Here is a 14,748-nt window from a genome sequence, read left to right as displayed (position 1 = left end):
ATTTATTCAAATTTCGCATGAAAATATTTCTATTATTTTCGACTGTTGGAGATGTTTTCTTTCAAATGAAAAATAATTATACAATAATAAAATAAATAAAAAATAATAAATAAATACATTTATATTTTCAATAAGTTATTTAACAAATGATAATTTTTAACAAATGACTTAAAAAAATTCTTAATAAATAAATACATTTTAATAATAATAAAGAATTTATTTACATCAAAATCAATTTAAAATAAAAAAAATATCAGTTGAATTTCTGAAAGAGTGTAAAAGAAACGAGTAAAGTTTCAGAAACAGTAAAAGAACCGAAACAGTTTGACGATTCGAAGTTTTGGCGGAATAAAATAAAAAACAAAATCGCGTAATAGGAAATAAAAAAGATTGGCATAATTCGCCACAAATGCGCTTATTTGCCAAATCTTATAACCCCTATTATAGTTAATCCTGCAATTGGGATAGTTCTTGTTAGCGCCTATAGATGGCTGTAGACTGCTGGCGCCGTCTACAGGCACTAATTGGAACCTAGCTTGATCCTCCAATACGTCCTCCGGTTAACTCTACCCTAACAAACATGAGCGGTAATATCAACAATTTTGAAAGCTTCGGAAATGCAAATAAAAGGATAAAATTAAATTATCCAATTTAAGAAATTGAATTCGCTAAAAATAATTTTTTGAACATCCAGCTACATTATATTAAATCGGTACTTTTCATATAGAAAAAAAATGACAGTTAATTGCTCTTTTGATCTGGAAGATGACGTATGAATTTCTTTTAATATAAATTATTATTGGAGATATTTTTGTAGTGTAACTTGTTGTCTAAGAAAATTTATATAAAATTTTTTATAAAAAAAATAAATAAATAAAAACCAAGCTTTATTCTGAAATTTTTCGTTAAATGTTTTTTTTTTTTCTTTGCACATACTGATTATACTTAATGCATTCAAGTAAACAACTTTAAATAAGGGCAAACTTTGTCATATCTTTAATTATGCGGCAATATATGTGATATTTCTTAAGCTAATATGTTTTACATTCTCGCTAAATACTTTTTTTTTTTTAGGATTTCTTAGATGACACTTTTCGGAGCATACCTGAAAATGATTTATTAAGTTACAGTATTTCCAACTCTGCATCTGAAAACCGATTGAATAATAATGAATTAAGGGATTTTCAAGTACCTGGCACTTCTGATGGATCTAAATACACTAATATTAATCCAATAAATACAGATTGCAATACAATGAAGTCTTTATCAAGCTTAATCAAAAACAGAGAAACTGTTCCTTCAAAAGAAAAAGATGTTAATTTTTCTGAAATGTATAGTCCAAATAGATCTGTAAATATTGATGAAAATGCAAAAATTAATTCCAGATTTGTACCAGGTTTTACTCCAAAAGCAAAAAAGAGGAAATTACCGGGACCTGCTGGTTTCTTTTCTGAAAATGTAAGTTCAAATTTAATTATATTTCTTGCACCTAAGGTTTGAATTAGTTTTTCAATATTATATAATATCTAGAATAGGACAATATCTATAATTATTATTTCACTCACTGTATATTTTTTTATATAATGTGATTGCTCTCAACATATTTCAAAAACATTTTGTTTCCTAAATAGGATGATCAACATTTTCAGCCTGTTGATTCAGAACATTTTGTTACCAAATGCACAACTGCTGATATAGATGTACAGGTACCTTTGGAAGAAGTTTTTCAATAAAATATATTGAAATTTTAATTATTGTTTATATAAACTTTTGTGTTATGTAACTTAATTAACAATTCTATTTTGTAAATCCATTTATGTTTTAATTTGCATGTAATAATGTATTCATGTGCAATATGTCATTACATATGTGTATTTTATATTGATATTGTTTAAATTTTTTAAAAAATAGTAGTAGTTATGTGAAGTGTTTCTGAAAGCCTTGTGTCTAATTTATAATTATAAAAATTTAACTGATGTTGCTCTCATAAGCAGCAATACTCTCTTAGGATAACAAATATTAATACTTCAGTATTATTCACATGCTAGAATAATTGGTACAATTTAGTCCATTTTGCAAATTTCTTCTTAGTGTTTCAGCTAAGCAAATTTATTTAACTAACAAAGCTCTAGAATGTATTCTAATATTTAAGGTAAAAAACATTGTTGAGTCACCACTTAGGATATTGCTGACATTATAAACTTTTGTTTTTGCTCTCCATTATAAAGACTGATGGAGCCAGATTAAAGGGACATCATGAACTGAGTTTCTTCAAATAGTTTCTTCTGAATGGTGCCAATTAGCCAAAGTGCCAGTTTTATTGAAATGCTTAGAAAAATTATTATAAGATATCTGGGTAACCTTTAACCTAAAGCATTAAGCTTTATCCCCTATAATATAAACCAAACTCTCTATCAGTTGTTTCAACATATGCAGAAGAGGATGCCTGCAGCCTTTATATCTATGATTAATTCCCAAGCTGGTTTAATATTTAATGATTAATCATTGATATGTGAATACTAAAGTACCCAAATATTTAAAATTATAATTTATATAATTTAAAATTATTATGCATAAAAATACAAAATTGTTTTGACTTTTTAAATTGTTAATCATGTTCTAAACCGCACAAAAATGTATCTTTTACAAATATTTTTAAATTATATAATCTGTAATAAATGGTATACTGATCTGAGCCGAAAGAAAATATGAAACAGCCCATGTACAGCTACAATTCTTTTCTATATTTTTTACTTTATACTGCTACTACCCTTTAATTGCTAAATCTGCATATTAAATATTAATTATCTAAATCATCATGTTTTTGTTATTATGTTTATATACATACAAAAGCACAGATTGACAGATGGCCAATCTCTTTCTGGATTTAGTTCAAAATTTAACAGAAGGCCACACTGTAAACAGTAAATTCTGTGTTCAAAATTTTACTTATTTAGCTCTTTTTGTTTTGAAGTTCTTGTGTTCATTTGTACTTCAAAAGAAAAGAAGAGGGAATTTTAAAGAATTTCTTATTCATATATTAAAAATGCAGAAATGTATTGTATACAATCCACACTATATAAAAGAATTGAAGTAAAAATCAATCATGAAATGTTGCATCATAATATAATAAATAAGTTCTAAATAAACACTAAATTATGTGATAAATGCAAGATAAAGGTTTAAAAAGAAAAACATTAAAAATTTAACAAGTGGCAGTATGTCATACATTTTAAAAATTGTATGATTGCTGTATCTCAAAACTGGATTTTTTTATGACAAAGTTTTTATTTTGGTATTCTCAGTAGGCCTAAATCTTATTAAGAGTTAAGAAAACAGAAAAGTGAATATTTTTTACATCAGAATAAAAGCAAACATAGTTGTTGATATTACTAGAAATATAATTAGGATTGTTAACTAAATTGAATCTAAATAAATATGCAGAGGTTATTTATCCCTTATCAAGGTAGTTAAATGTTTATTAATTTTTAACTATCATTTTCATTGATGATATAATCCTTCAAGCATATGAGGAAGTATGTTCTTAAAATGCATAAAATTTCTGATGAATATGATATTTAAAAACTTTTCAGGTATAAAATTAAGGCATTGGAATTTTTAATATCTGATCAAGATGATCTGTCAGCTTATATCCTAAGTTTTCAAAATGTACTTTGACAGAATTGTGACTTAACAACACTTGATTCAAAATTTCATATACAACATCTGTATCTAATACAAATTTGGATTTGATTAGTTCACATTTTAATATTCTTGTATAAGAAAATTTTATTGAGTCACAAAATTAATTTCAAATGATTCAATTTGAAAAATGCTTAAACCAACATATACCCAAAGAGCCCATATTACCATAAATGTAAGGAACTCATATATCAAACTATTAAAATGGCCGTCCACCATTGGGCCACAATGGCCTGTAATCTACAAATTCTCTTTTAAATTAATTATTCTATAGTATGGCTTCTTAAAGTATGGGCTTGACCTTAAAGTAGTTGCAATCAGATATGCTGATTATATATGTCGTAATAGAATATTAATATACAAAATATTTAAAAGATCTTCTGAATTTGAAATAATCCTTTGCAATTTACAGTCAGTGAATTTAAATGTACATTTTTTTTACTAGTTTTATAAATTTATGCATTTAGGGATTTCAAAAAATTGTTGTTGTACTTGTTTGGGGTTCGAACTCGCAATGTTAGGGTTCATAGCTGAGTAGCATAACCACTAGACAAAAGTGATCACTCTTGTCTGGAGGTTGTTATCTGGCTTATGAAGTTACCACTACAATACTCCCCCACAAGTGAGTCGGCGGGGAGACGATTTGATATTATCGTGCCAAGTGTATGGCGTGCATGTGTGAATGGTTGCTACTGTGTCAAGTTAGTCTGACGACTTTTGTTGCGGGTAGATGGCACCACGACAGTTGCACGAAGGTTGTGTTTGTTACTTCAGAACCAGGGTCACCAATGTGCTTGTTTGGAGTTTGAACTCGCAACATTAGGGTTCATAGACGAGTAACATAACTACTATACAAAAGTGATCACTCTTCTCCGGAGGTTGTTATCTGGCTTTTGAAGTTACCACCACATTCTAAATAGCTATGGTTACAGAATCATTTTTCATTTAAAAAAAGGAGTTTTGATAGTAAGTGTTAGGGGACTTTATTTTATTTTGAGATAAGGAATCTTTTTTTCCACCTATTGTTCTTGGCCTCTCATAAAAAAAAAAAGTTTTGTAGTAACATTTGTGTTAAAATTGTTGGAAATATTTGCAATATTTCCCATTTTAATGTTTATTATGACATATTTTCATTGATCTATATATAATCTCTCTATATTTTTTTAAGTATTATTTATGTTCTAAGTGTACTTTTTAAATAAATATTTATAGTTAAATTGTTATTGCAGAATATTACAAATTCTCAGTTTTCTTCTGAAGATCTGCTTTTACCATCATGGCAAAATCTCCAAGCAGAGGTTTCTTCTTGTCATAATTTGTTATCAACTGCAAAATATTACAGCATTCGTAGAGTTCTTCATGAAGTAAGTGAATGAATTATTGTTGATTGCTTCAAGCATAATTTTATTCTTGCATGTTAATACTGCTTCTTTTGTACAGATTTTGATTTCTAATATGCATATAATTTTTTTATATATGTAACCAATATTTCATTTGCTATATTTCATACTAATTTTTTTTTAATCCCAATGATATATAATGATTCTTGTTGAAATTTAATGTTCTTTTTCTCTCCTCCTCCATCCCTTCCATATTACTTTCTTTCTTTGTAAGCTGCTATTGGTTATCATTAAATATGCATCAAAATTGAGACAGAAACTTTTTCTTGTAATTATGCTACTTTGAATCCAGGGTTTCTATGATCCTTGAATTTTATTTCACTGGGTAAAAAAAGAGAGAACCAGTTTGTGACAATTTTGCTATAAAAATTATACCAACAGGAAAAGGATGTTTATATACAAATGCTGTCAGTCCTCTGTCTTTTTCTTCTGAGTAAATGAGAGAGAAGGGCAAGTAACATTATCATAATTGCTAAGGAATCTTCAATAAACCTATCAGCAGAAGATAATACAATTAAGCCTATTCTAGTATCTTCACAATGTTTTGATATAGATTGAAGCATATAGAGATTTATAATTCATATGGCCTTTGAAAAGAGATTTCAAATTTAATTCAAGAAATTTTTCCTAGCAGCAAAATTGCCAAAAAGTTCACCAGTACTCCAGCAAAAAGGTCTTTTTTAGTTTCATCTAGCACTGCACCATGCAATAAGGGTGTACTATTCAAATGTCTGACTAATAATCTTAATGTGCATTGTCTGATGTTTGATGAAACATTCAATAAATCTTAACAAGTGAAATAAATGCATTTACACTCAGATTCAAGGGGAGGGGGGGGGCAAGGCTGTTGAAATTAGATATGCGTATTCAACTTTCATAGTATCTAAGTTATCTTATAACACTTTCATAATTCTATGAAAAAAACTGAATTTAAGTAACTACAAGAAAAAAAATACTGTTTTATTTTAATTGATTGAAACAACATTTAGAATTATGTGGCTTGCACTTCAATAGAGTTTGAAAAATTTCAGGAATCAGATTTATAAGTTTTTATTAAAATATTTAGAAGATCAGATGTTGTGAAAGATGATTCAGATTCTTCTCATTACCAAAAGATAGTTAAAGGAATGTTTTCCATAGATAAAAATATTAAGGTCTGTTATTGTGTGTTAAGATACAATTTAATATTAAAAAAACATGAAGGTGGAGAATTATCAAATCGCAAAGGAATTTGAATTATATACAAAAAGAAAAGAAAGAGATAAAGAATTTCCACATTTGATTATTAATAAGGAAAGTATTTTATTTAAGTTTATTATTTGCATTTTTATGTCTAACATCTATAATTTTATTATCATTGATATATCTGAAGAAAATTCTTGAATTAGAGTGGAAATCTTGAACATTGATGTGCAAACAGAGAGGAATAAGAAATTCGCTTTTATGTCTTTAATAATTTCTTTATGCAATATTTTCTGCCATAACTTAATTTTGTATGTTTTACTTGAATTAGTATTTAATAATTTAAATGGGAAATAGTTTTCTTTCTTGAAATATTAACTGGTTGCTTTTATCTTATTTTAACTTGCATGATTGATCCAAAAAGTGTAGACAGATATTTTTTATCAGTTACTAAATAATGCCTGTTGTTTTAATTTTTTCAAAGGATAAATTATTTTAAAAGATGAATGCTGAAATACTTCAATACATAAATGTACATTATTTTACAAAATTACCTGAATAGAAAGATATAATTCTGATAATTAGAAAAAATAATTCGGCATATTAAATTAGTGATGCAAAAAAAGGGATCAACTGTACAAACAGTTTTTGTTTATGCAGTTAAATTTATTTTATAATTGCATATTTATAAGGTAAATATTACTTAAATATTCTTCCTAAGCTGAAATTTTGACATTAGAAGAAAAATAAAGTTCTAAATAATAGTAAACAATTATAATTGAGAAGTAAATAGAAGAAATGTTATTGAACAATAATGATCTTCAATTAAGATTTAATCTAATTTTCCTTAGACCATTCTGTTATTCTTTACAATTTAGCCATCTGTTTTATTTAGAATAATATTATAATTCTTGTGTAAATGATTTATTTTTTCTCTTTAAACATCTAAGACTTCAAAGAAAAGGTTACCAAAGCATCTTGTTGTTCCTGTTCTTTGTGTTTTAATCAAGAAATTCAATGCTGAAGAATCATCTCTTGTGCTCATGGATGATACAGGTTATTGATATATACTAATTTAATTTACTTCACTGAGGAGTTTTTTTTTATGTTATTAATTTAGAACTATTGGCTAAATTATATGTAATAAAAATAATTCTATTTCATTTTATGGTATAAAAATTTATTATTTTTTATCAGTTAATTTTAACTTAAAATGTTCTGGGAGAATAAATTTGATAATAGAATCCTTACAATGATATCAGTTCAATCAATCATCAGATGATTTGCCTTGTAATTGAAATAGTTTAACTTAAAGCATGTATCTGCTACCCATTCTAAAAACTTGGTACTGCACTAAAATACTGGAATGTAGAATTCATTTAAAGAATAGTGAGCTTTAATCTATATAAATTGTTTGTTAAATTATTACTAAAAATCAGATTAGCATCTTCTCAGCATCAACACTAAAGAAGAAAAAAGAATAACGAGAAATTATTCACAGTTTATATATATTCCTAATAGGACTTTTGCTGAAATATTGGTGTGCAAGCACTAGTTTTAGCCATTTAAGATACCACAGCTGAATTTTATACAGTTCTAAAAATTAAAACCTGAGATGTGTGAAGAAGTTGAAGCCTGTGTAATTCAGAAATGTGTGTGTGTTTTATTGAAATCTAAGTGGTTAGAAAATAATTAATTTTTAACTAGTGGATAAATTGAATTTATTACTGATATCTTTGTATCTATATTTTTATGTGTATGTTAATCAACTCAAATTATTAGTGTTTTTAAAATGAATAATTTTTCCCCTTTAATTCAAACTTTTTAGCTTTGTGCATTTTTTCACTCTTTAGGACTATGTCATTAACTATTGAGGGCGTATTAGCCAAAGCTTTAACAACTATTAAGCCATTGCCTTTTCTTTTTTTCCTTGGAAATTCTCATGGTGTAATAATTGTAACTTTAACTACTGAACAATAGGATGAAACGCAAATGTCTTTAAAAAAATTTTTTGGAGATTTTAGTTTGGGAATAGTGTGGTAAAATTGCCTTTTAGGTTCAAAAAACAATATTTAAAAATTTGGTTAAAATATTACATTATCTGGAGGTGCCGCAAAGAGCAATTTGAAATTTGAAAAACTCAAAGTTGCAACTTGAAATTTGCAAAAAAATTGAAAAAAAAAAAAAAAAAAAAAAAGATTGTAAAAAAAAAAATTGAAAAATTATAAACTTTGATAAAATATTTTTATGAATTTTTCATTCATATAATGTTACAAAAGTTGATTTTAAATACATATATAAGCATTACAATTCAAAAAAATTCTTAATTACAAAGTATAATAATAATAAAATATTTTTTAATGTCGAATTTGCGTTTCTTACATCTGTATCCTTAATGATTGTAAATGCTACAGCTGCAAAATATTTATTTCTACTTCATCACCATATTAAACTGCTTTTTTTAAATTAAAATTTGGCATTTTCACATGCGAGTCAATTTTTGCTCTTATGTATCCTTCTCTTGTGATTGAACCACAGACATTTTGAGCCAATTTGGCCACTAGTCTCACAGCTCTTTCCACTGCTTGCATGTGGCAAGGAAGCCAGGGAAAGTCGATAACCAAGTTCCCTATACTATTTGGTTCAGCTTTAGATGCCTTCTGTATAAAGTTTTAACTTAATATTGAACCGCATAGGCACTTGGTAGTTTTATTGCTTCTTGTCTATTTGATGGATCTGGTTGGCTTGCCTCTTTTTGTAAAAAACACAATTGTTCTTCAATGTTGTCATTGTCGCCAGTTATTGTTTCTGATGCACTAGTATTTTTTGCCCGTTCTTGATTAAACTTAACTATTCTCGTTAGCTCTTTGCTCTTTCTTCCTCAAAGCACTTGTGGTAGCAATATCAATATTACCTATAACCATCTTCCTGTTAGAGTATTTTTCGTTTAGAACCTTTTATTCCAAAACTGGCACTTTTCTTTTATACAGGTCAGCAGTATCAAATAAATGTTTAGTTTCTTCTCTAAGTTCTGTGAGGTTCGAATCAAACTTATCTGGACATTTACTGCTTTTAGACTAATAAATTCCTGTATTTAACATGATAAGCCTTTATCATTTTTAAAATTCTTTGTCTAGAAGTAACGAGAATAGAAGCTCTTGACCATATTTGTTCTATTATGGGAACTAAAGTGCCACATATTTCTCTTACAGAAAGATCTTTCTCTGAAGCAATTTTGTTGTTATGTCAAATATAACAGTAGCACTGTGTCTAATATAACAGTAGATTCTTCAGTTGTGTGTTCAACTTCAAGCAAATCACTAAATTTCCCAAAAATAGAACACTCCAATATTTGTCTTGCCTTCATTAAATTATATTGAGCCATTTTTACTCAGAGCAAAGCACAAAGGCACAAAATAAAAAATCAGTTAAGTTAATCAATTACACAATGGAGGGAGATGCCATCTCAACTGAATGCAGCAAATCTACTGATTTGAAACCAGCTCTGTCCTTGTCACCAGACGCAGACAAATCTCCGCCTTACCTCAACAGCAACCACTCTGACGATGACTCAGTGTCATGCCAATGCAATAGTAAAATTATTTTTATAGTTTTATTCATATGACAATGCCTAATGAAAGCTTTTTATTTCACAATCATAAAAATCCTTAAAAAGTTGTAAAAAGTGAGTTTTTATGAAACTTTAACGTCCTTGCGACATCTCAAGATATAGTCTAATATTTTTTATAATTTTTATTTATCTTAACTATACCAAAAGCCATGCTATTACAAATAAAAAAAATCAAAAGTTGATTATTTCGTAAAAAACTTCAAAATGTATCAAAAATTTCATTTTTATGAAACTTGAACGTCCTTGCGGCACTTCAAGACCTACTCAAATATTTTTCATATTTATAATTTATTTTATCTACAACACCACCACTTTTCCGCTCTATTACAAATTAAAAATCAAAAATTTATTTTTTCATTCCACCCTACTGAACAAGCAACTCATTTGTTTTAGTTTTAAATGAGATTAATTATCTAAGCTGATAAATAACTTCCTCTCTTTTTACTATGAAAATTTGATGGTAAAGTTTGCATACTTTTCACTCAAATAGCTATAATTTATATTCAATAAAAAATTTTACCTCTAACACTATAAGAAATTTGTTATTTGCTATGGTATGCAAAAAAAAAAAAAAAAAAAAAAACTGATTTATGATTTTTAATTACGGTTGCATTTTTTTCAAGATGACTTACATCATAATGTTTCTTTTATATGTGTATACATATCAAAATTCAGGAAAAATTATTTATCTAGTTTTTTATTACTTTATGAATCGACTTGATTAATTAATTTTATTTCGCTATATTCTGTAAATGACTGGCAAGTTAACTTGCATTTTTTACCAGAGGGCTGGATTTTGGGATTCCTTTGTTTATATTTTTCTTTGCTAATGAAAGTGGCTTCTCTCATACCTTTACAAATGTTAGATTAGACCCTGAGATGTTTTTTGGATAATATCAATGTGAAGAGGCTACAAAGAATCTGTGCCATTTATTCAAGAAATTTTCAATAAAATCATTGATAGGTTTTTGAGTGAGGCTTTTTCACTGAAAAACTTCATGTACTTTCGTTTGACGAGAATAATTTCATTCTTTACAACATTAAGGATATCAGTGTTCAAGGATGTTATGATTTTCTATCAATATATAACTCATATAAAGTATTTATGAAATATGGAGTAACATTTCTGCCAAATTGGAAATTCAAGATTTACGAAAGTAAAAAAAGAATCTAAATTATTTGTTACATACAGGCCATAACTGTGCATTTATGAAATATGTCCTTGATTTGTGAAAAATTTATTTTTTTCAACACCTCTGTATATTTTTTTTCTTGCTGATATTTTCCCCCTTTTTTTATTTCGTGGGCATTTAGAATTTTTATTTGATCTGTATAGGTGAAATGTCTGGAAAAATTGATAAAGAAGTACTAGATATGTATAAAGATGCCATACATGAAAGAACTGCTTTAATATTGAAAAAGGTAAAAGTGTTTTCAGAAATTAATTTCATAATTAATTTTTTTTAATTTGTTTTATATATAAGTCTGTTATCAAATTTATTTCTTGTAATTAGCTTATTATCAAGAGGTATATGGGACAAATGTGTATTGAGCAATTGAGATTTTCTAAAAGTTATAATGCTGCATAATTTATTTAAAAATTCATTTACAGATTTTTTTTTCTTTACTTTGATTACAATTTTTTTTTAATGTTTAACTTTTTTTTTATGTTTGATATAAAACATTCTGATTTAAAAGAAGAAACATTTAGTCCTTGGTTAATATAATTGCAGTAATTTTTGTATATGAAGCTTTTCCAAATACATTTTATTAATATTTTTGTTTTAAATAGATCACAAACATAAAGGAATCAGTCTCACAAATGTGAAAAAGCTTTAAAAGAACATTTAAAAATCAAATTAATATACCAAATATGTACCTTAGAAAGTTTGTCTGTTTCTTCTTGTCTGAATATTTATTTATAAAATATGATGAAATATTTATAAATATAATATTGTTTCATTATGGTATTCTGCCAATATTTGTTTGCAGTATATTTGTGTCAATTGTCATTTTTGGTCTAAAAATTGTTTGAAAGACTGACATGTTTCTGCTGAGATATTGAAGCAAACATGCACTTATCCATGTTGTATATTTAGATTCACCATCTCAATTGCATTGTTCTGATGAATATTTTTTTTTTTATTGTTTACAAAAAAAACTTTTTATTCTTTTGCAAGTGATGTAAAAAAAAAATTCAATTCCAAATAATTTTTTTAACTTATATTTTTAAGGTAATTTTTCCCCCTCTTTTTTTTTTTTTTTGCTTGTATATTATAACTAGGTTAAAAAAAGGAAATAAGTTGTAAGGTGATGTGTAAGTTATATTTCTGTATACTCATGGAATTCTACTAATGGAGCAACAAGTCCAGTGATAGTAAATCATTTGAAGAATTCTATTCTATTGTACTTGTTGTGTAAAGTCAATTATTGAAGTTACATTATTACTAACATGAAATAAAAGAATATGCCAACTTTTCTTTTTACTCATAGATGCAATTATTTAGCTAAAAACTTAATTTCTTGGGTCACTTTCAATTATTGCATTGATTATAAAGTACTAGCTTTAACTGCTAGTCAGCAAAATGTATCATCATATTAACAAAAAAACTAAATTGTCACAATCTTCTTTTGTTTTGTAATAAACCTCCACTTAAAACGCATTTAGCAGATTTCATAAAAATTTCTCATATTTTTGAATCAATTATATAAACTAAGTTGCAATAACATCAATAGTGTGATTGCTCCATACGCTTTTAAGAATTACTTACTAAGACTTCTCATTTTTTAAAGACTTATTACATAAACTTCTCTTCTTTTTTTAGGTTACATGCATCTGCAATATTTTGATTTTAAAAAAGCAGAATGTGGTTTCAGTATATCTTGATGATGGATCTGTTAAACATGTTCAAGATTTAAATTCCATATTGGATAAAGAAGAACCATTGAAGCCAATGAATTGTCACTGTCCTGGAACACCTAATGAAAAAACAATTAAAAAACAGTTGTTTTCCCAAAGCTGCAATTCTGCATCCATTTCTCTGAAGAAAGCTTTAAATGACAATCATAAAATGAGCAAGAAAGTAGCGCCGACTTCATGCACTATTGCAAAAAGTTTAAAAGAAAACAATTGTAATATAAAAAATACCAAAACTTCACTTAGCACACAAATGCCAATAGGAAAAGAAAAAGTTTTAAACATTCTTGAAGCCATGCTAGATGTTGCAAAAAGTGATAACAGTTCTGGAAATATTACATCAACAAGTTCTTCAAATCAACATACTGGAAAATTTTCAATTTCAAAATCTATATCAAATGTTGCTTGTAACTTTTCAAATTCAAATTCCACTGAAATTATGAAACATAATTTAACATCTAAAACTTTAAGTAATAAGAAAGATTTTTGTAATAATTCAGAGCCTAAGCAAACATTTAATACTATTAACAATCCATCAGTTGCTGAGTCTTATTTAGAAGAAGAGTTATTTTGTGAAGATACAGGTAAGGGTTAAGAAAAAAAATTTTAATTAATTTTTTTCCTATTACATTCTGCTTATTGGAAATTGATTCTTATTTTTATGACTTATTCTGACTTTTAATAATCTTTTTTGAATTTAATTTTAACTATTTATTAAATTTATTAAAATTGTTTCATTTTACAGAAGAATAATGAATCAGAATAATGGATATTTAATCTATAATGAATAATTTGATGATAATCAATCTTTCAATAATTTACTAGTACATTTTAACTTTTGTGGGGGAACTTTGAAACCTGTATTTTCATAAATAATCAAAGTGACAGAAATAAAAGATAATACCTGAGCCATCAACATTACAAATTTGTCTGTTAAATTGTGCTTATGAAGTAGCATTTCAAATTTTTACAGTATCTCGATATCCATCCCTAGTTAAATGCTTCTTATTTTATCTTATAGTTTACGATAGGCTAGTAATAACAATATATTTTATGATGGCAATAATTATTATTCCATAAAACAAAACTGATTTATCAAGCATTTCCAGGATTCCAGCTTCAATTACTTTGAACTGATGCAGTTTTTATTCAAATTTTCTATGAATTAAATGGACTCAAATCACACAACACGAAGCAGGTGAATTAATATGTGTGTGTATTGTTCAGATTTAAACAAAATGTACTGGCAGTGCCAAAAATTTATTTTCACTGAAAGTTAGAATTTGTTTTCTCAGACACTGATCATTAATGAATATATTTTATAAAACAAATATTAATTATTCTTTTTTAATGTCTAAATATTGCCTAATTTTATTAATTTGAAAATCAAAGTTAACGTTTTTTTTTTTTTTTTTCCCCCAGATGATTTTGATGACATCCTGTGCAGTTTGGATGAAAAATCTTTCATACAAGAAATATGAGCAACTCGTGTATTTCATTTTATATTTTGAATTGTAAAACTGCTTTTTGAAATCTGTATAAAGTCTGTAAATTTTTTTTATTTTCTTCACTTTTCTAGTTATGTAATTTTTAGAAAGAAAAAGAATATTGTTATAATTTCTTTACATAATGATAAAATGTTTATCATATTAACACTATCTAATTTGTAATTAGACAAATAAATTACTAATTAAATATTTCCAACAATTTTTACCTTTTTCTCCTGTCACAATGAAATAAATTCATGTGTAAAAAATCATCCACAATAAATATATAATCTTGTAAATCTCAGTCTCATGCTGACATGCTATGCTAAATGCAGATTTAATTTTAACAGATATAAAATCTGCATTTACTAAAGATTCCTATATATGTGGCTTCATGGAGATGTTTGTGTATATAGTAACTTCATGGTA

The 14,748-nt window shown here is 26.7% G+C and overlaps 1 protein-coding gene across 1 annotated transcript; it reads left to right on the top strand.

The window, feature by feature from the left end:
• Positions 1–578: 578 nt before the first annotated feature.
• LOC129961519 (uncharacterized) lies at positions 579–14,439 on the top strand. Its single transcript, XM_056075001.1, has 8 exons — positions 579–770; positions 1,075–1,458; positions 1,632–1,706; positions 4,932–5,066; positions 7,235–7,340; positions 11,252–11,337; positions 12,741–13,416; positions 14,255–14,439. Exons 1-8 carry the CDS (start codon positions 735–737, stop codon positions 14,311–14,313), a joined length of 1,557 nt encoding a protein of 518 aa, XP_055930976.1. The 5' UTR covers positions 579–734; the 3' UTR covers positions 14,314–14,439.
• The last annotated feature ends 309 nt before the right edge of the window (positions 14,440–14,748 follow it).

Source organism: Argiope bruennichi, chromosome 2, assembly GCF_947563725.1.
Source record: "Argiope bruennichi chromosome 2, qqArgBrue1.1, whole genome shotgun sequence".
NCBI lineage: Eukaryota > Metazoa > Arthropoda > Arachnida > Araneae > Araneidae > Argiope > Argiope bruennichi.
The sequence above is the reverse complement of the archived record's forward strand: the minus strand, read 5'-3'. Positions and strand labels throughout refer to the sequence as shown.